This window comes from Aythya marila (genome assembly GCF_965140915.1).
Source record: "Aythya marila genome assembly, chromosome: 2".
NCBI lineage: Eukaryota > Metazoa > Chordata > Aves > Anseriformes > Anatidae > Aythya > Aythya marila.
In genome coordinates, this window is record NC_139043.1 from 144103763 (window position 1) to 144126463 (window position 22701).

General features: G+C 41.6%; 2 protein-coding genes across 2 annotated transcripts in view; one reads left to right on the forward strand and one right to left on the reverse strand.

Annotated features, from left to right (window-relative positions):
- The window catches only part of MTBP (MDM2 binding protein), a 30902-nt gene extending 25040 nt beyond the window's left edge, over positions 1-5862 (forward strand). Inside the window, exons 20-22 of the mRNA XM_082753151.1 lie at positions 1175-1288; positions 3830-3895; positions 5210-5862. Of these exons, the coding sequence (XP_082609277.1) occupies positions 1175-1288; positions 3830-3895; positions 5210-5245 (216 nt within the window). The 3' untranslated portion in view covers positions 5246-5862. The remainder of the gene's footprint in view (positions 1-1174; positions 1289-3829; positions 3896-5209) is intronic.
- Positions 5863-9273: 3411 nt separating this feature from the next.
- The window catches only part of SNTB1 (syntrophin beta 1), a 115016-nt gene continuing 101588 nt past the window's right edge, over positions 9274-22701 (reverse strand). The window contains exons 5-7 of the mRNA XM_082753648.1: positions 15881-16077; positions 14253-14443; positions 9274-12952 (exon numbers count right to left, since the gene is read on the reverse strand). Coding sequence (XP_082609774.1) covers positions 12860-12952; positions 14253-14443; positions 15881-16077 — 481 coding nt within the window. The 3' untranslated portion in view covers positions 9274-12859. The remainder of the gene's footprint in view (positions 12953-14252; positions 14444-15880; positions 16078-22701) is intronic.

A 22701-nucleotide genomic window follows, 5' to 3' on the forward strand; every position in this document is an offset into this window, starting at 1 on the left:
TTTTTTATTATTATTATTTTAATATCTTTTAACTCAAATGTGGACTGTGTCTTCATCTTCAAATTTCATTCTATTAACTTCTTGTAAGTGAATCTTGAAGGCACTGAGGAGAGTGCTCCAGAAGCAGTGAGTGAAAAAATCTGTAAGGATTATTATTACGTCACGTCCAGGGAATTAAGGCTGAAAGAAATAACAAATAGGAATAAAAAAACGTGGCAATGGATATCAGTGAATAGGAGTTATGAAATTCAGAAAATGAATATAAAACCTAAAACCACCAGAGAAATCTGTGCTGGAAAGATGAAAGCCGTTGTGAAAGAATGGACTACTCTGGGGATAAAGAGGTGTTCCAGTAGTTGTGCAAGTCCATTAACAGAGATATTATTTAAATACATTACTGCTATTAATTTAACATTATTGCATCATATAGTGTATATATATACTAGTATATATATTAGTATATAATTTCACTTTTAAAATACAGTACAGAAAACAGTTTCTGTTTTCTGTATTGGTGATAATTTTAAATTAATCCCTGCATACTAGAGAAGACAATGCTTGGATGTAAATGTTGTAGTGTCAAAGGCATGTCAGGAAGACCTTAGTAAGGTCTTAGTAAGGTTGCAGTCATAAACTGCAACTCATTCAGACCTACAGCAGAGTTTAAGTGCCTTTGATATAAAGAATGACAAAGTAATTTTTCTAATTTGACTGTAGTACCTGGATTTTATTTTTGCATGCGTGCGTGAAACGGGAAAATATTGATATAAAGCAAAGCAATACATATTGTATTTCAGAGAAGAGAAAACCCATGTTATTATCAATTTAGTTTTCTTGTCTTTGAAGTCCCGTGTGGATAGTTACTGCTTCTCTACATGGCTTTGACATGTAAGCATTTTGTTAATTTTTCTGGTGAAGGAAATGGAAATAGAGCGTTAAATAACTCTGCCTAACTTTGGTCAGTGAGTCAATGGCATTTAGCCAGTGGATTAATGACAGAGGCAACATCAAAATTGATCAGGATTTTTTGTCTTTCAGTCTTCTCAATATATTAAGACTCTTGTGTTGTGATCTTTGTTGGGAAGATATAAAGAAGGGTGACTTGTTTTTCTTGGACAGTTTTTCATGCCAGTAATTGGGATGAAGCTTTGAGTGTGTTTCTATTGTTTCCCAGATGCTGAAGGAGGTGGTAGCCAAGACTCTTCAAAAACATGGAATTCCAGAGGATCACAAGTGCTTTGAATCGTGCAGCCAACGTCTATTTGAGATATCGAAGTTTTACTTAAAGGTAACTAGAAGACATGCTTTTACAGTTCTTTGTGCTTAACTGAATGAATTTATTCCTGAATGCAATTTGAGATTGGGTGTATTTAGACCTGATGGTGCTAGTATTTCCTAGTGGCATGTCACTAGTATGTGTAGAATGTGGAGAAACCTGTGGTCTTGTCAAGTGCAGAAGCTAGTTTTAGAGTATATTTTGGTGTTTTACTGTTTGTTTTCAAACCTTATAAAGCACTAGTCTTTTATGTGTGTTAGATAACATGTAAAAGCAATGTTCAGGTAGGTAAGGTTGTGTTTATACTATATAGCTTTCCGTACTGCTATAGATAGCTTAGGGCCATAGATTTCTGTTTATATTCTACTGAAAAAAAATGTTCATGACATCAGGTTCTCCTAATTTATCTTCCTTCAGCGAGACTAGATTATGAGATCATCTGTGGGCTGTTGTAAGCTATAGCTGTTTTCAAGGTGTAAATAAAGTTCATTTTCTTAGAATCTGGGGTGATTCACATGATAAGCAGAATTGCTCTCAACTGTGTGGGAACTTAGCAAATCCTGGGGGCCCTAGATGAGATGCCAAAGGGAAAAAAAAAGAAAAAGTAACCAGTAAGGCAACTGCTTTCTTTTTGTAATTGTAATTGTTTTATGGCCGTCACGTCTCACTTTCTTGTTTACCCTTGCTTTGCAAGTCCCTTGGGAATGAGCATCAGATGAATGCAAATTAACTTATGTACATATAGTTGTGTGGAACTGTAGTGTAGGCTGGTTTACATTCACCTGTGTGTGTTACTTTTTAAAAGTACAGATGTAGTCATGTCAGTGTCCTGTGTTGTCCTACATTTTGTTTTGTATTTTGTACTGCCTTTGTCTCTGCTTGTAACAGGATAATTTTGTCTCCAAATTGATGATCAACTTAGTTTTGTCATAAATACTGTTATAATGAGCTATGTAAATGTAGCTTTACATATACATATTTGCCCTTATATATATTTCACAATTTGTGGTTGCAGCTGTTGGAAACAAATTCTTTGCTCATATAAAACTGTAGAATACGATCACATTTCTTTTGTCAGAATGGAGGCTGTGTATGTTGGTCAGTTGGTCATTGATTACAAATGAAGAAAGATTTCAGTAAAAAAAAAAACTTCATGCCAAGTAATCTTTGTCCTTCACTGTGACAGCTCAGCTTCTCCCTTGTTCTAGGCTTTTGGGTAAATAGCTCATGGTACCTGAAATTCCAGGGCCATGACGTGGTCACAGAAATTCTTGTAAATACATTGCCAATCTATCTGACAAATGCTGACTTGGCAGCACCGTGCTGAATTGCATCAACCCAATTTTTAGGAGATAATGAGGAGCATCTCTTTCCACAATACATAGGGGACTTTGTAAGTTAATGCTCGAGCCTGTGTTACTTAGCCTGAGCACAAAAATGAGTGCAATTACAGTATTTGGGTTAACAAGCTATTTTTCACAAGTTGAGCTGCTGTTCTGTTCGTCTGCATGCATTTAGCCTACCACCATTTGTGAACGAACTCAGTTTCGCTTGAGCTTCAGGGAAGATGATTTAAGCTAAATGAAGTTGCTCTGCAATTGAAGAGGGCTACAAGCTGACACAGACCATTATAACATCTTGCTGATGAGCAGCAGCTTCTTAAATAATTAGAGGACAGTTGTTCGCTCGTTCTGTAAGCACTCCCAAGATCCACCCAAAATAGGCCCTGAAGGAAGATCTCATCTGAAGTCAGAGCCCGTGTGTAGGGATGAGGAAGCGAATTCAGATGGGTTAATGGTTCCATTGCAAATGAAGAGTAAAAGAAGATGAGACAATGATCCTTTTCTTCAGAAAGCTGCTCTAGAGAGTTGTGGCAGGATTTTGTTCTCTTGAACTGTACTCTGGGTCTGTAGGACTTTACTGTGCTGCATGGATCAGAAGCATGATACAGATACAGTTTTCCTTTGGAGACTAGTAGTAGATTCATGTTTCTGGTTTCTCTTCAGACAGTGGTGTTACATGCTTGCTATACAAGCAATCTGGCTCTTGTATTAGCCTGGGAAAATTGAATGGCAAAGCAGACAAACCACTCTAGATTTTTCCTGTCCTGCATTTATTCTTTTCCTCCAAGTCCTCTTTTCTGTTCTTTGCCAGAACTCTGTATTGTGGTCTAAACAGACGGTTGATTTCCATGTTCGTGGAAGATTTCAATCCAGACTGTAAGAACTTCTGGTGTTTAAAAAAAACAAAGAAACAACAACAAAATTGCATTTCTAGAAGTTTGAAAGTAAGGAAAGGTCTGGCTTAGTCACACTTCAGTACTAGGGCTGGACTGCTGTAGGAAAAGTTACGGCCCTTGGAGTGAATTTAGATTTACTTAATCTGTAGAAAAGGTGAATTCAAATAATCTGATTTTCTGTAGTTCTGGAAAAAAAAAAATCATGAAAGGATTAAGTTCTCCAAGATAACTAGGGCTCTCATCATCCCCTCATCATCCACCTATAATGAGGATATGAGTATACTAATCTCAGTGGCTTTGTGCTTTGTATTTAGGATCTTAAAACTTCTAGAGGACTTCTTGATGAAATGAAGAAAACAGCAAATAACAATGCTAAACAGGTAAGAGCATTTGTTTGATTTGTGGATGTTTTTCTATTCACTAGCCTAGGCTGAGTCCAACCGCCGCTGCTTGGCTGTAGGATGGTTTGGTCCACAGATTTAGGAGATGAAGAGAAGCATTCCTTAGGCTGTGGGTCATTTTGCATTCTGATCTCACAAAAACAAAAAAACAAAACAAAAAAAGCAAAGTTTTCCATTCCATATGATCATGGTTTTGGCAGTTCTAGCTAGAATACAGTCTATCTGTTATGCCACTGTGATAAATGTAGAAGAAGAAAATTTTTCCACAACTCAAAAAAAAAAAAAAAAAACAAAAAAACATGAGATTTTTCTTCCTTGGAGAGAAGACAAAATTGTTAGGAATTCTTCTTTCTTTGTGTTCAAGGAAGTAACATTTGTCTTCAAAGTTTAGGTACCAATAGAGGGATCTATCAAAGGAAATAAATTTTGTATAAGAAAAAAAAACACAGTAATTTTAAGCTTAGAAATAACTTTAAACAGAAATGACATCAAATGAGTTTTCTTGTGTGTAAATGGGTGCTTCTGTGAACACTAGCACAGAGCAAACAACAGGAGTAAGCACTCCTGTCCTCCAGAAAGTAAGTAAATATTTGATTTAAATTCTGGATAACACGATCTTGCATTTTTATAGGGCGGTTTTCAAAACTATAAATGAAACATAAGGATTTGAACAGAGTTAGTTAAATAGTCTCCCCTCAAAACTCTTAAGTGAAACTGCTAGATCCCTACAAAATTTTATCCTGCCAGGACAGTATTGTGTTCTGCACTGTTTTGCCTTGTGAACTGATTCCTACAGATCATAAGGTTTCAAAAACTACATGGGTTGTGCTGTTTGATCCCGGACCGGGATATTGTGCTGATGCACTGTTTCCCACTGCAGTCTTTGTCTGGGGAAACCGGTCAGTAGTTTTATATATGAACATTAATACCTCTTTGTCAACAGCAGTAAAATTGGGTATCTTGTAAACTGGTCACCTCTCCCTGTAATAAAGAATACTTTGAAACTACCTTATAAAAAAACTGTACGGTGTGGGGTGAGGTAGCTCAGTTCAGGGGATCTAAAAATGCCTTTTTCTAAAGACAAGTGTTCTGTTCAATTAAATACAATTCTTGGGAGGTAACATTATCTTCTCAGTTTATTAAAAACTTTCTCCTTTGAATGGATTACATTAAATCTCGTTTAGTAACAACAGGTCTTCAGGTCAAGAAAGAATTGACAATATGTCTCAGGTGTTCTTAAGTTGCTTTCAATAGGAAGAGTTATGCGAATAATTTTCTCATGTATTTTCCCAGGTGATTGAATGGGTTTTGGAAAAATCTGGCAAGTAGATTACCTGCTATCCACACCTTCCTAGAAACTGGAGAGAGAAAATTTCTGATTGCAAGAAAAACATTACATTGTATAACACATGCATACACATATGCAAGCATCAGAAGAACTTTGGTCAGTGTAATTATATAGACTTCCTTTTCAAGCACAGTAGCATGCTTTGAAACTTTTTATACTGAAAGTTTTAATTTTTTAAAACATTTCAAATGAAAAAGGTTTTATTTTATTTGCATATTTATTATCTTTCATTGTTAGAAGGAATACAGCTTGGTCTTTATAAAGCTTTGTATCTTTTTCAATGAGTGTATTTTTAATATGAATTTAAAAAAATGCCAATTTAATTTTAATAATGGGTCTACTTTGTTATACTTTTTTGCACAAAGACCTCTGTTTATTACTACTTGCTGTTGTATAAGCTGAATAAAACCGCTTACAGCGTGGACCTTTGACATTTTTATATTGTAGCTGACAACAGTTCCTATTCTGCACCTGGAAACAAAATATAATTAGAATTTGAGTCACAATTATCTCTCAGTTCTGTAATAGAAGAAAATCACCATCTTTTCAAAGCTAATGAAAGGTCCCATGAAAGGATATTTTAAGGGGAGAGCTACAGCCTGGATTTCTGTGTAATCTTCCTAGCAATCCTTAGAAACAATTCACAACAGAGATCTGAGGGTTTTTTTCATGGAGGGGGAAGAGAAAATCAAGATGCTAGTAGTAGTGATGATTGAGAGAGCTGTGAAACAGTGGGCAAACTGATGAAATGTAATACAAGAATTTCTATCTGAGTTGCAAACTCAGGAAGCTACTCAATCAGCCCCAGCTTGCTTAAGTTTTGGGCACGTATCAGGTTTGTACTGGTAATTATTCCGTTTAGTATTGTGTTGTTTTGGTAGGATCTCCTCAACTCAAACATTTTATAGCTTTCAGTGCAAGGATTTCCTATTTCTCATATAGTCTAACATGATTTCACTTGACAGAGATGCAGTGTTACTGTTTGCTATATTCTTCTAGAAGGAAAATGGATTAAGCAATACTAATATATGTAAAATTTAATATTACAAGAAAATATGATTGAACTAAACCATGTGTAGATTAGAGTTAATACTATAATATCTACCTGTTCTCTGAGGAGTCTTTATAATTTTGTGATTTTATTCTTTGCTAAATTCTATTTTGTGTACAGCCAAGCTCTAAGGAGCTGTGTTTGTTGTTTGCTTTGGGGTGTGTATGCACGTGTGCATGTCTAACAGGATCTTGCATTCTACTCTTCTTTTCCTTTGTTCCAATGTGCATTGTTCTCCTGAACTCTACATGAACTTTTATACATATATATGGGTGTGTACTTGTTTGAACTGTACTCTCTGCTTTACTGTGACCGTAAGTTGGAGTACAATCATAGAATGATAGAATATCCCAAGTTGGAAGGGATCCACAGGGATCATTGAATCCAGCTCCTGGCTCCACATAGGACTACCATTGTCCAAATACTTGAACTCCAGCAGGCTCGGTGCTGTGACCACTGCCCTGGGGAGCCTGTCCCAGTGCCCGACCACCTCTGGGTGCAGAACCTTTCCCTAACCCCCAGCCTGACCCTCCCCTGTCCCAGCTCCATGCCGTTCCCTCGGGTCCTGTCGCTGTCCCCAGAGAGCAGAGCTCAGCGCCTGCCCCTCCGCTCCCCTCGTGAGGGAGCTGCAGGCTGCCATGAGGCCTCCCCTCATCATCTTGGCTCTGGCCAGGCACAACTGCTTTGGAGAGTGCTTGCAACACATCCATAGTATCCAGGTCAATAACTTAAAAGGTTTTTACTCATATCAATAATGAGTGTATGCACAAAATTGCTCCACTGTATTAACCGATGTTCATGGTTCCCTTCTCTCTGCATTTAAGACAAGCTGTTTTTCTATGTAATTGTGTACGCATTCTTACAGTCACTTTAAAATACATGAACACAGACACTTCTTGTGTTAAATATAAAATACTTTGCCCATACAACAAGAAACTTAGGAATAAGATGTCGCTTTCTTAACATCCAGTATTGAAGTCTTTACTTCCCAAGAGAGAAGTCTTAAGTTCTAGTCATACATTCAGCCTGAGTGCTGATACTATTGTGTGGATATTTATGCAAGCTACTGAAATTTGCATTTTCTGCATGATTTTTTTGTTTTGTATAGTTGTAATCTGCTACAGCAGATTGGAAAAAAAAATATGGTTAATAAATTTTCTGTTCACACATAAGTTGACAAGCAAAAGTATAAAAACTACGTTTCATAAAATACGTGACTTACTGCCATGAGCAGAGAAAATGCCTTTCATGGAAGTAATTCATAATCTTTAACTGGCTTTTGTGATGAAAAACTATCTGCATGTATCTGTAGAATGGCTTTTATATAAAAGTGCTTTTCTTAAAAAAAATAAAACAGGAACACACCTCATTCTTCCCTTCCCTTTCTGTGCTGTACATAGTGAGCCCTGGATTTAAATACCATCTCGCTTCATGAGTAAGTAGAAGCCAATGGTTATTGTTTTAATTAATTCTGTAGACTCAAAGGCTGGCCTGAAATAATCAGCAGGAAAGCAGTCAGGGAAACATAAGCAGTTTGATGTATCATTTGTTTGCATGATTCCCAATACTGAGCTAATACAGTGCTGCCCGCATCTCATTTGCACTTCATTATTATGATGTTGTTGTATTGTGTTTTTTTGTTTGTTTGCTTTTTATGGTAAATGACAGCTAGTTTGTAATCATGGCTTAATAACTTACTGTGCCCCATCTGAGCTGTGATAACTCTCCCTGTGCATCCTCTTAACCTAGCAAAAAGCATGCAAAATAATTTGACCTGGCCTACAGTAACAGCATTAAACCAAAACATTTTGCACCTGCCATAGTTTTAAAACCCCACAGTTAAGGGCTCCCACAGCCCAGCTAACACACAGTAACCTTTGTGATGCAGGACGTAATGTCACTCTGTGCCTCTGAACTTCAAATGTTTTGTTTCTGGGCAATGAATCCCACTCTAGTCTGTCCTGTGCATGTTTACTGTAGAAGCTTTGGGTGCTTGCTTTCATGTTTTTGCACCTCAGGATGTGTCACGTTCATCAGCGTACATTGGGGTCTACCCCTGTGCTTACACAAGCCTGGGGTAAGACAATGCTAATACGGTCATGATTACCTGGTGAGGTGAGTACTTACCGTATTACAGCAATTGCATTATGAATATCACTTAAATTGGTTAAAATCCTTTTCCTAATTAACAAACTCACCAGTTCTTCCTAAGGAGTCATTTTGTAATGCCACTGAATATTTACACAAGTACAAAAATTTTAATGAAGGAAACAAACTGAATCCTACATGGACAATGGAGCTGATATATTCATGAAAGGTTGTTTTTCCCCTTGTGGTTTTAAATTAAACTTTGCCTTGGTTAATCTAGAGGTTCCCTCCTACCAAGCAAGTTGATTTGTTTCTTGAAATTTTGCTAGTTTGTTATTAACCTCTCCTGTTATAAATCATAAGGTCACTGAATTCAAAGTGTCCATTTTAGATACAATTTCCAATTACTTTGTAGATTGTTTTTTTGTTTTCTTCTGATAGAATAGTCCCAGTAACAGCCAGTTAGAAACCTGCCTCTTCGACTTCTACGAAAAAGATGAACTTACAAAGCTCTAAATACCCTAAAAATCTGGAGGCTTGGCATGAAATCAAAGCAGTGCCAGTTAACTTCTAAATGTGGCCAAGGGGACACTGAGAAGTCTCCTGGTGGATGGAAATTTGATCAAGCTGTACTTGAAATCAGCTGCGCTTCAGGATGTGAAGGCTGGGATGGAGTGTGCTCCCAGGGCCCGGGGGAAGAAGGAGCACTTACCTTTCACAAAAAGGGGAAATGCTTGTTTATGGGGCAAAGACAGCCTTTAGTGACATTCGTGGTAGTGATTTACTTGGGAGTGCCTAAGGAGTTGTGTTCTGATTTATTAAGTACCTTAAGAGAAACGCTAGTTCTACTTAAAAAGCAGGACTCTTAGGAACCACCAATATGCTTCCCCGAACACAGGCAGATCAGATTTATTATTTTTTTTTATTATTTTTTAACAAACACCTTATATCACATTTTTTCAGTAACATATACGTTCCGATATGTATCCAAGTCTTTCTAACGGTGAAGCTTCTATACAGACCTGATCCGCACGTCCAATCTACAACTGGTATCTTGTGAAGAGTGAAACTCTACAACTATCCCGTTTTAGGATTTCCACGAGGCTGGTCTGCCACACCTCGGTAACACTGACAGAACAGACTTTACAACCCCACAGGTAGCTATTTGGGCCACTAGGTTAAGAATTATAGAGGGAAAGCAAATGTTCTTGTTTTCCTTAATTGTTCATAACAACTAAAACTAACCAAGGCACATGTTGGCCCCACTCCTTGGACTCGGATGCTTGAGCAGAAGTTTTTTATAACTGCTGGAACTGCCAAGTTAAGTATAAGCAACAGAGAAAGCATTGTAACTTCAGCAGGTGAGTCTGAACAGCCTTGCTCAGAACACCCCTTTGGCCTCTCAGTAAACGCCAGCAGCAAAAAAATATGCTATTTAATATGCTTTCAGACTGTCATAAAAATAATGTTTATATACTAGAAAGCACCAACGTGCCATTGACAGTACATTAATACTTTATTATTATTATTTTTAAAAGTCATTCTGTCGATATGATGGGTGGCTCTTTCAAGTAATTGAACTCCTACAGAATGACTGAGGTTTAGAACATGCGTTCCCCAGCCCCAAACCAAAGGACAGCCTGCTAAACACCTCGTTTGGGTACAAAGTAAGCTCACCTCACAAAAATCCAATAAATGACTTTATTAAATATATTCTTTTCCTCTAAAATATAAATATTCACTATACTCTTATAAATGTGGAGTAGGTCCATATTTCATTTGTCTATCCCATCCAAATATGAATCAGTCCAAAATCTGAAAACGAAGAAATAGCATCTGTAATTATCATTATTTTTTTCTATAAATATATATAATATGAACTTTCTTTGCAAACTGTTTAGTTATTCACTTATACTTCATATAGTACTGAGCACCTTAGATTACATGTTGTGTAATTTACTCGTTGGTACTAATATAGGAATTTGTACTATTTACAATGCACATACAGGTTAAGTATAACATTCCAGTGATCTGTAAGTGTTAAAAGGATAAGGAAATAGTGCAGTACAGTTACATATGTATTTAACCTACCCCACAATATGCAAGTTCTCACTTTAACCTCGGGAACTTTTACAGGAGCCTGGGTCCAAACTTTTAAGTTACACTTTGGAACAGCAATAAAACACCTTGCACACAGCGTCCTCGATCACTTTTTAAAAACGTCACACGTTTTACTTGACAATGTGATCTGAGATCATGTTCGGAGCCCTAGTCCCCCAGCGTACCGACTGCTCTCAGCCTCTCGGAAGACATTACGTCCTAGAAGCTTCCAAGCCAAAGGAGACCTAAGTAACTGCTACAGAAAGACACGTGAGTGGCAGTGGGAGCAAAGCAAGAAATGTACATTTGGAAATTATCGGCAAGTTATGTAACATAGCTCCTAACTTGTGATCTTACACAAGGAATTAAGTTGTAAGTGCAAGTACCATGACAGTAAAAACAACGTTCACAGACAGATCACCTTCCAGACTTCTCACTGGAGAGAGGCGCTGGCAGTGGGGCAGGTGTCCCAAATGTCAGCTTAGCTAATGGGCTAAAATAATTGTTTCCTGTATTTTCACATTCAGCCTATCTTAATTTTTAAATTAGTTTTGATGATTAGGATACCTATGGAAACCACCACAACCTAATTCCTACACTGAAAAAAACTGCATGACTTACTCTTAACTCTCAAGACTTAGTTTAAAAGCAACATAGGACCAAACTGTTTTTAATTTTCTTCTTTGCCAGTCAAGTGATGTTACATTGAAACGTACTGGCTTTCTGAAGAATAAAACAAATGTTGTGGTATGAAAAGTGAATTTCTACAAACTTCTCATTTATCATTTCCTATACGGTTCCTGTCCTTCAAAGTGGGAATTTAGGGCAAAACTCTAAAAGCAAACAACCCTACCTAAAGCAGTTCTATTTAAAATTTAAGAGCAATATAAATGCAACCCCTGTTCTGTTTCTTTCTATTCCCACCCAACCATGTTATGCCAATTCAGTAGCTCCAGCTGCAAGTTGTATCATCCCGCAATGAAGAGCACCTTGCCCACCCTTCTGCCCTCAACTTCGCTGTGAACAAGGCTTGAGCTGACCTGTGAAGGTTTTGACTTAGAGCAGTAAGATGTGATGCAGAACAAGAAACCATAAAATATGTGTACAGAGGCAAGTTTTACCAGCAAGGAATAAATTCTGGACTTGCACCCCAATGCACTGAATATTAACTTAGGCTAAAGATGACAAATTCTTTCTTCACTAGCTCTTAATGTAGCTGATTTAGCAGCAGGAAAGAAGTCTGAGCTCCAAGTCACTCTCACAGGGACAGTTCCTTATTAAGGCTTTTCTGACATGTTCCTGCCCCCTGTGCATTTCCTCAGAGGTGAGGAGCTGCTCTTGATCAAATCAAGAAAATAAAAATAAAAAAGAAGTCTTCCTCCTTGCCCAGATTTGCAAAATGAAGCCCATACAACCAGACTCAGTAGAGCTGAGGGGTTAATACATTTGGGGTAGGAGGACAGGAAGCTCTTGGCACGGCTCAGCCTTTCAGTTGGAGAACGCTGAGATGGCAGCATGCTGACAGAAGCTTAGGTCACCTTTCAAAATGGATCCAGCTCTCTTCTACCTGAAGCTCAAGGTCATTTGAACCGCTTTGAAAGTCACTATGAAAACACATCCTGTGTGTTCAGTAACAGGAGGTTCCTGCCTATGCCTCGGTGCCAGCCAGCACCCAGTGCACCCCCCAGCTAGTGCTGCACTGCATCCATTGCGAGGACTGCACAGGAGGTGGCCCTACCATTTAATCTGAAAGTGGCCCTCAGCCCGGACCTTGCAGCTGGTATTCCTTGCAGCTCTATATGGCCTCAGAGCACCCCACTCAAAGATGTGTAGCTGCTGGCTCTGCTGGGTATTCGAGCAGCACGGTCTGGTGGCTCCCCATGAGAAATTGGTCAGTGGTGCATGGGTTAGAACAGAAAAACCACTTGATTTGTAGGCGGTGGGACCATCTTTTATAGAACTTGTACTCAAACAACCTTGAGCTTGCATCATAACCAACGCCCAATCCTTTCTGCTTAGCCCTTTACTGATTCTATATAAACAAGTACATTGAAATAGGCACAACTTATGAGTCTGAACAATTACACGCATGGTACTACACTCGGTCACTGTCTGAGACGGGATCTCAAAATCCCACTATTTACAATGAAATCCATCGTTTTCCTTGTCATGCCACCTCTTCAGCTGATCAAAATCAAAACCTGGCCTTGAAAGGCTGCCAGAAATGACCGAGGCGTGGTGCCGAACCCCAGTCTGGTGCAGGCTGTTATCCGTTGCAGGTCGCTAATGTTGGGTGTACTTCTGCTTAGCAGGGTTGCTCCGCTCGTCTTTGAAGAACCAGATGTGTGTACCCCGTTTATGCCACCAAACCAAGTCTTGTGATCTTAGCCGACAGGAAGGAATGGATGATGAACACCACTGGTTTTGGACAGGAATGAAGGTCCAGTTGCTGAAATTACAGGAAGAAATCAAGTTGAGCATAATTAGATTAGATTACAGCTCAAATAAGCAGTCGTTTATGCAGTGTTTACTAGATTAACTGCTGGCTGGTATTTTCAACAGGCTTCTATTAATAACCACCCTGTATTACAACACATTGTTATTTCTTTGCATGCAGCTGCAAATATTTAGGTCACTAAAAGTGAGTAAGAAGCATCTTGAAAGCAGATGAGATCCTTGTGCCCCTGGGCTTATGTCTGCCTGGGAGTGCAGCGTAAAATGGACTCGGAGGCTGCAAGCCCTTTTCCAGGATTTTCAACCCTTCCGTGGTTTGACTGCTGTGTCTGATACCTTGTCCTTGCACTTTTCCATATGTACCTGCTCTCGGTCACTGCTGAAGCCAAAACACTGCCCCTCGAGTTGCACGGTTGCTTCTCTCTTCATGCAACTGGCAGTGAAACTGAACTTTTTTTTTTCCCATGGTAACAGCTCAGATCACCTCACCAGGTGCTTGCTAAGCATGACAGCACGACAGCTCTATCCGTGTGGACAGCAGGTTGAGCACTAAGTTCACACCAGAACAAAACAGACTGGTCTTTCCACCAGTCACACATCAACTTTATTGAGAGCTTGTAACAAATTTTATTGAGAGCTGGTAACAAATTCCTTTCTGAAGTACGTTTACAGCCTGACAATAAAGGCTTCACAGAGCATGTTATCAAAGGTGGTATCAAGAACTAAGCACACAATATACTCAGGAACTGCTGAAAAGCTTGACAGGAGAGATCATGTTTGCATAATTTATGGTACCTACACTTTTTGTAGGAACATGCAGATTATTTTTAGGCCTTGTGACAGCTAACTTTAAGGCTTAAGCAGACAGTTTGCTCTACATCTGTAGTTCTCAATTTTTTCAGCAAGTAGGTGTTCAAAAGTGTCTAGAACTGTTGTCACACCAGATAAAGTAGATATGTGCACGTTGGGATTATTAGTAATGTCTCATTCGTAAGTTCTTCTACCTACAGTCATTTTAAAATTGAAAAGAAAACCTACAAACATTCTAACATCTGGCTACACAGAGAGTTTTTCTTAAACATAAGAAATCTTTCATCTCTCCTTGCATGCTTTTACCTTTTTTACCTCTTATTTATTCCTAAAGCCAGATCATCATGCTGCATTGGAAAGCATGGCATCTATATCCTGGTACTGGAACCACACTGGCCAGCTGCTATCAGCACTTTTTCACTCCCACAGCCATAAGGACCACCACAGAGATGGTAATGTATCCCTCTACTAAACGCAGTACTTACAATTTCTCCATCTTTTCCTCCGAAGTCTAAATAGAGCATCCTTATCCCATCATCGGAGGACATTTTCAGTTTTTCGTAGGGGTATTGTGCAATTGTCTTAGAGAAGGCACCGTCTTGTGGTTCGGTTGTAAGAGAGAATCCATGTTCATAATGGATGGTCAAACGGCACTCCTGGCTTTTATATGTGCAAGCTAAACACGGAAACAAAATGCAGACTGTAACGTTCTTAAAAGCAACGACCTCCATTTGGCTGCAGATTTTACAGTCGATCTCAGCAACACCTTGTGGAAACCAACCTTTCCTACAACTGGTTAATCGTGCTCTAATGGTAAACCTGCAGGCTTGGAAAACCAACCCAAGTCATTCTGCTGTGCAAGGCCCGAGCACCATTTGTTAGTTAGGGTCTGTATACAGGGAGCAAGCTCCTGCTTGGTGGTAACAGCACTGATGTCAGTCCTTCTACTCACTCGCTGCATTCCTCATCCTATAGTGTACATCTACGTGCTGCCACTAAAGCAATCTAACGAAGTTTAGGATGACCCAGGCTGGCATTTCCTCCTTCCAAACCTCAACAAAGTCACAGCTCCTCTTCTGATGTGTGACAGAGCCCAAATCAATAAACGTGTCGCACAATGCGTGGCAAAATTAGAAGCTGTAAAGGGTATCCCTGAAGAATTTTGACAAAGATGAAGATGCTCTGGAGTCCTCATTAGTGTCACAGTAATTGAAAAAGGGCCCAGATAATTGTGTCTAACAGCAACTGCAGCAGAAAGTTTGCATCTTTCCCTCTGCTCTGAAACATATCACGATCCAAATTAAAAACCAGAGTTTTAAGTGTCTGCATCCCAAATTCTCTCTCCCTTCATCTTCCTGTGAAATTCTTTGATGACCAAGGCTTTTTAACAGTTTCCCAGAAAGCTGAGGTATTCCATGCACCTGCCGCAGCACCTTTCCTCCAGCAGAGCTGAGCAGGCTGGGATTGTCACACACCTGAGCAGAGGGAACAGAAATGGGCCGTGTGTTACCTGATCTCCTCTGAGGGACTCCCATTCACAGCCTGACAGCCCTCACTGCCTGCCTGCTGCACAAAGCACAGCACCAGCTGCCTCTTTCTCCCATTCCAAGGAGGAGGCAATGATGGAGAGGGGGCTCAAATAATGAATTTACACTGCTCCAGTTCTGGTTCCTGTTCAAGATAAAATTCCTAAGAACCTTTTAGGGAGATGCATGTCAAGAGCAACACAGCTGGGTGTTTCAAGCACACTGCAAGTGACTTCTGGTCCCTCATTCACTCTTTGTGGCCTTCTGGACAAACCTCTGACATTTACTTCTCTGTGACACGCAGCCCACCATGGTTGACGACAGACTTGTGTCTGAACAGTGTCAGGAAAATAGGATGAGAAGTCAGAATGGCAGTGACTGTGTCCTTTTATCGTACTGGCCATGGGTACCATGCCAGCTAGGGCTGGTTAGGAAAGCAAAGAGATTATGTTTTAAACACACAGACCCCTAAGTATGTGTTTATTTTTTTAAAATGAATCAACTGTAGCAGAAAGGGCTTGAACTGACAGCCATCAGGCTGTAAAACAGAGTAAAAAGGGTGAAGAAGCAACGCTGCATCTACTCACATGTTGTGATTTCTGTGATGAGCTCTGCAGAATTATGACAGCCCTGCACTATGCTCCGTGTCCACAGTGAGAGGTCTCTGCTCGTCTCCGTCCTGAACAGATGGGTTTCGATCCCTTGCCTTGTACCGGTGCGGGTTGCAAAAGACAAATCCATCCCAGACTGCGGCGAGCCTTTTCCTGGGCCAGAATGGACCAACCTGGAATTGGATTTGAATATACATTAGTGGTGACAGCACAGACAAAGCTGGAGGCTGGTAGCTGAATGCTGGTTTTCTGTATGACTGTTGAAGGACATTTAGTGCTGGTCATAATGTCCACTGTGAATTAAGGTCCCCCTTTATCTGTACAAGGGGAAGAACAAGCAGCAGCACAAGCACCCTTGGGGCTGTCGCATCCTGATGCCATGACAGGCAACTCAATGCCATGACATAATGGGACATGCCACCAAGCAGGGCAGCACACAGTGCTGTTCCCTTTAGCACTGTGGCTGTGTCTTCCCACCAGACAGGAGAACCCTGAACTGCTTCCACGGAGGCCACAGGACCACCACGGCTGAGCACTGCACCAAAATCCCTACCCGAATAAAACTCTGCTTTGCACATTCCTAAATGCACAAGGTTGGGGGCATAAAAACTTGCATCTCCTCCGTATTTAAGCCTAAAGTGACGGACAGTGACACTCAGGAAGTGAAGGTCCATGGCAGTACAACAAATTGTACAAAACACCCCTGAGGCTGAGAAGGCTGAGGGAACTCATTCACTGCTGTGTGCTGTTGGGGTTTGGTCGACAGATGGAAATGCTCGCTCAGACAACGCAGCTGAATCCAGCTTTCACTGTCAAGCTGCATTTGCCATAAAGCTCAAACATCTGCAGACAAACTCTATAATAAATGCTGCTGGATAAAGTACCAATTCCCATAAAGTCTGAAGTTCTGTAAAATATGGAGATGCCATGTGCTGTCTTGTGTATACTTTTCCCATAAGGTACCTGTAAAATGCAAAATGCTGCAGCTATTTGTAATCCTGAAATGCTCTCGCATTTTGCTGCAATTAAAATTTCTTTGCCTGGCATGAGCAGTTGTTCTCCCGAGAGTAGGAAAGGTTTGTTCATGTCGGCCAACATTAATTGCAGGATTTTTTTTGAGAGAAAAATCAACACTTTACAATATTTCCTTCCTATTAAAGACCATCCTCTCTTTTTTTCTCCTGCAGAAGCGTGGGACAGTGAACACAGCATCACCCAGGGTCATGGCATCAATTCAGCTGGGAGGAATAAAACAGAGGAGCTTGTCACACTGCGAGGTCTGGGCACTAACCCTCAAAGGGAATCACAAAGTGAAACCAGGCAAATTCTTCTGAAAATCTGATTTCTGTCTTGTGTCTCCTGTCTGCCTTTCTGTAGGCAAACAATATACTTTGTACGAAACTATGAAATAAATACATAACATGGTAGTAAGAACACACGCTAAAGTATGAAGCCTTAGACTTTACATATGATCTACAGAATACTAGTTTGCCCTCAGATTATTGTTTAACACCTGGAAGGTTAGCTGACATCACAGAAGTAGATGTTTTAATAGGAAAAAAAGAAGGCAAAAAGGAAAGGGAAAAAAAAAAAAAGAACATCATCTTTACAGTTACTGAAACACTAGCCATAAGGAATCTGATTTTCCCCAATTCCCTGGTGGTTCATGCTGGGATATGCTTTGTGCTGAACAGACGTACCCCTCTTTCATAGCCTGCTGTAAGGTTTGCTGGGTTTGCTCACGCTCAAGTTTCTGGTAGCTTTCTGTGAATTTTGAGCATCCTCCTTGATCTTGCATCACCAGAAGGGCTGGGAAACCAGGTGCAGAGGGCCCGTGAGGACCTGCCCCTATATCTGGGCAGGAAAACCTCTCCCATAACAGCACCATCACCTCCCTACCTGCTTTTTGGCCTCCAGAAGGGCCATGGAAACTTCTTGCTTCACTTTGATACACCAGCACTCCTAAGAGCACTCCGGGCAGATTTTGTAGTAAGGGACTAGTAATAAGTGGCAAACAAGTAGCCCCACAACTTCAGTTCATGGGCTGTGGTGTGATGAGGTGCAAACCTGTGGTGGGGCTGCATCTTGGTTATTAAGGCAGGAGAGCAGGAGCTGAACGGCCAGTTGTCTGGGTGCAGGCAGGGCAGTTGCTCTACCTCTGCCTTCTGCTGTTGGAGGGAAAGTAGTCTGAAAAATCACATCAAGTTTGATCTTAAAGGTAAAGCTCCTTTATATAGTGTTCAAGAGCTGCACTAAAAATTATGCTCTAATACTTATGATACCAACTATGTTACAGATGGTTGAAAGGTTTTATTCCCTTTCAAAAAAGAACACCAAAAACACACATGCAAAAGACACCCAGGTCTTCATGCATCATCCACTGTACTGGCTTTTTAGGCTTTTCATCATATGAGTAAAATGGACATGCAATTTACAAATTAAAGTGTGTTGAATGCATCCAACACGAGCCTTTTACTTTCCTGCCTTCTCATTCACGTTATCCCCCCAGTATCAAAAATTCAGTCTCACCATTTAAAAATCCTTTTCGATCATACAACTGCAGGTCATGCTTTGGAAGATCGTGCAGCTAAACACAAACTAGACAAATAGGCAGGGGAACATCTGACAGCATGTATGTATCAGCACTGATATATTTGGGTACAAGACCAAGGATTTCCAAGCTTTGGTAAATTCAGACTAGTTTAATTTACAGAAAAAATACTTTATCCCGAAGAACCCAAAAACACCTCAAAAGGCAAAAATTTAATCTTGCAAACTTCACAGGTGGCTCTGAAGAAGGCAGAGGAGGTTGCACCCTGCCAGAGGTATCCCCGAGAGCTCTGCCCAGAGCCGCAAGAGGGCAGGAGAGGTTGGTCTGTGCTGTGTGTAGGGAAATGCGACTTTTCACGTGCTCCAGGGAGCCAGGAAGCCCCTGCTCATCTCTAATTTCTCCCTCGGGTGTCTGTGCTCTGGGGACCCTTAGGGCATTGTTCTCTGCAGGTGTGCGACAGCGAGATGCGTGGGGTACAGCGTGACGTGCGGGTGCCAGGTGAGGCTCTCCAGGAGCTGCTTCTCATTGCAGTGCTCTGAAAAGTTTCAAACACCGCAACGCAGCAAAATCTAATGGTCTCTTCAGTGAAAACCAGCACTGACATTCAAAGCAGGTGTTCAGCTGCTCACTTGAGATTTATCTCAGAGGAGGCCGTGATACAAGTGCATCAAGAGTCATGCAGCTCTGCCCAGCAGAAGGCCACTACAATCTGACCTTTCTTATGTTGAAACCACTTCTTAACCCTTGACTTAACATTTGAAACCTGCTCTGGAGCAGCTGTACTCTTTGGAAACCTACGTGCAGGCCCTCCTTCATCCAAGATCTGCCTTAAAGGGAGACACAGCCACCCAGGACACCAAGCAGAGACCTTGCACAGCTTGCACACTGCTTCATGCTCCTTCCCCGAGGTGCTCAGGCACCCTTGTAGTAGCCACCTGCCCCTCTGCCCACTTGCACAGACAGTTAATCAGTGCCCAAAGATGATTAATCAGTGCCCAAACTCCTTTCCCAACTTCCCACCTGGAGCCCTTGCCACTACCTTGCAGCACACTGTGGCAGGACAGCTGGCAGGGTTTCAAGCAGCTCTTCTTGGGGGTGCTCTGCTGCATGTTAAGAAAGCCACACAACAGAAGTAAGTGGATGTAACAATGCAGTGTTCTTGAAAAAAAATAGGATTTATCTAGATAAGCAGCCCTGTGCTTACAATCACCAAACGTTTGCAATTCGTATCTGCATCATGTATTAAAGTGCTTTAATACTTTCTGGTCACAAAACGCAGCTTTGCCCCAAAGCTACTTAGAGATCCCTGATCTTAATCAGGGTGCAACATGTGGCTGTTTTTTTTTTTTTTTTTTTTTTTTCCCCATATCTGGTCTGATAGATAATGCAACTTGATTGCAAGCATTTAAGATGAAATTGCTTAAGCCCCATTCCCATGCCATAGGGAGGCACTGTTATTCCTATTTCGGGCATAAGGAAACACTGAAAGACAAAAAGGTCCTTGGAGTCAGGGCTATGAGCCAGTTGCTGTGCCTCCCAGTGCAGAGACTTAAAGGAACAACCTAAATCTCCTGATCTCAGGTTTATTTGAGCTGTCACTTATGTTCCACACAAACCTGGGAAAGACTGCCTAGAAAATATTTTTAGATCTTAACAGCATCCATAGTTTGAAGGCAAACTTATCAACAAACAGAAAGGGTGTGTTGAAATTCTGCTTTTAAAATTCTGTCAGAAGATCGTAATCCTTCTACCACTTCCCAATTTTCTCTGCTCATTATGTCCTGGGTAGATTAAGCATGACTCTGTGCAGTATCTGGCACTGAAGTTTTCCAGTTTCAGCAGCTTTTCAAATATGCATTAGCTAAGCAAAAACGTTTTCTCAAGGACTCGTAAAAATCTGAAAGATGGGAGCAGCCAAGATTACAACATGTGGTCTGCAAACTTTCCAGGTGAAAAGTTCTCAATTGCACTGATCAATGCGCAGAGGGATTAAAAAAATGTGTCATGAGGAGGGTAATCACTGGCTGAGCATGAACACAGCAGTCGATAACAACAGCAGAGACCGTGTTTATTTGGCTGCTGTAACTACTCGGTGTGACAGAACATCAAATCAGAATCCTGTAGGGTTTTAGTCGAAAACAGACACAACAGTAGGTGTACTGATTTAGGAAATTTGTCAATTCAGGCAATCTGTTAACCTTGGGGATTCAACAATTCAAATGTATTTATCAGGTGCTGCGTCTGGGCCGGGGCAATCCTGAACATTAACACAGGCTGGGCAGAGGATGGACGGAGAGCAGCCCTGAGGAGAAGGGCCTGGGGGTGTTGGTTGATGAGAAAATCAACATGAGGCAGAAATGTGTGCTTGCAGGCTAGAAAGTCAGCCGTATCCTGGGCTGCATCAAAAGAAGCGTGGCTAGCAGGGATGAGGGAGGTGACCAGCAGGGTGAGGGAGGTGATTCTCCCCCTTTGCTCTGCTCTTGTGAGACCCCACCTGGAGCCCTGCGTTCAGCTCTGGGGCCCCAGCACAAGAAGGACATGGAAATGTTGGATCAAGTCCAGAGGAGGGCCACAAAGATGATCAAGGGGCTGGAGCACCTCTCCTATGAGGACAGGCTGAGGGAGTTGGGGTTGTTCAGCCTGGAGAAGGGAAGGCTCTGGGGAGACCTTACAGCAGCCTGCCAGTACCTAAAGGAGGCCTGAAGGAAGGGTGGGGAGGGACTCTGTCAGGAGTGTAGGGATAGGACAAGGGTAGAGGTTTCAAACTAAAAGAGGGTAGGTTTAACTAAGATATTAGGAAGAAAATCTTTACTCTGAGGATGGTGAGGCACTGGAACAGGCTGTCCAGAGAAGCTGTGGATGCCCCATCCCTGGAGGTGTTCAAATGTTCATGAAGATGTGTGGGCAGGAAGGGGAAGGGTGCACTGGCTGGCAACCCTAAGCCAAACTGGGGCTGATGAGGAGAATAAGCCATCTGAGCAAGACACAGGTGTTTCCCAACGAAGTGGGGAACAGGCCTGTCCTACAACAAAGCTGTAGGACAGGTGTGCATGGGCTGCTCATGGGCAGCACTCACTAAAGGGAAATCCTGAAGGAACGTGAGCTTTGTACAGCCCCTCTGAGTGTGTGGAGGGCGGGGGGCCATGGACTTCCAGCCCTCATTTCCTGAAGGTGAGCAACCCCCTGCTCCTGCCAGGACGGTGATCCAGCACAGTAAAGCGACTTTGTTAAATCGGTTAAAATGTAGAGATTAGTGATTGCCTCACACCTGAGACAGGCTAAGGGACTTGCTCAGGCCGTTATCAGCAGCCAACAGGAAGGTCTGGATGTCAGGATGTGGCAACCTCAGCATTCCTGAGCTGTGTTTACCACAGGATCTCCAGTCACTTCAACGGCAGATTACATTCACTGTCCACTGACAGATGACTCCCCGAAACGGAGGGGAGGAGCCGCATCACCTTCTGCTGCGGGTTTTCCACGAAAGGCAGCAAAGTTTGTTTTGGGGTGGAAGGAATGTGGTCAGATAACCGACACTCTATAAAACAGGGCGGGGAACTCCTAAAGGAACAGGCCCAGCTGAACAACCTCATGCTCCACACAGCCCACAGCAGGCACCACCACGTGCTGGCAGTAACCATGAACCACCTCCTTGGGAATTCCCAGTGTTTCTTCCTCTTGTGCAAGAAAAATAATCCAAATGGTGAGTCTCCAGCAGCTCAGACAAAGAGCAGATGAGTCAGCGAGGTTGAGGGTAGGTTCTGCAAAAGTTTGGTGTGCAGGTGAGGTGCTGGATTAGGTTCTCTAGAAAAAATGCACAATCCTCATCACTGGGGACTTCTATTTATAAGTCTGTTTACAAACTCTGTCAGCTCCTTCCACCTTGCACAGATGCTATCCGGAGCTCCAACCCTGCTGGGTCGAGCCTTCCTTCATGCAGGATGTTGCAATAGGAGGAGCAATAAATCCCTGACGACACTGGCATACTGACATGGGGACACAATTACCATGTGGTAAACCAAAATCATGTGCCATTTATCTTGGGGCAGCAACATATCAAAATCTAGTGACACACCCAGACACAATCTCCTGCCCCAACACCTTACCTAGTTTCCGCTGTCAGTTGGAATTGATGAATTTCACTGAAATTGTCAGCTTGCACTGCCACCACGCACAGCAGGCTGCAACTGCAGAGCATGGGACCTTAACCTCATTTTATGGTGACACATCTCATTTCACATTAACAGGG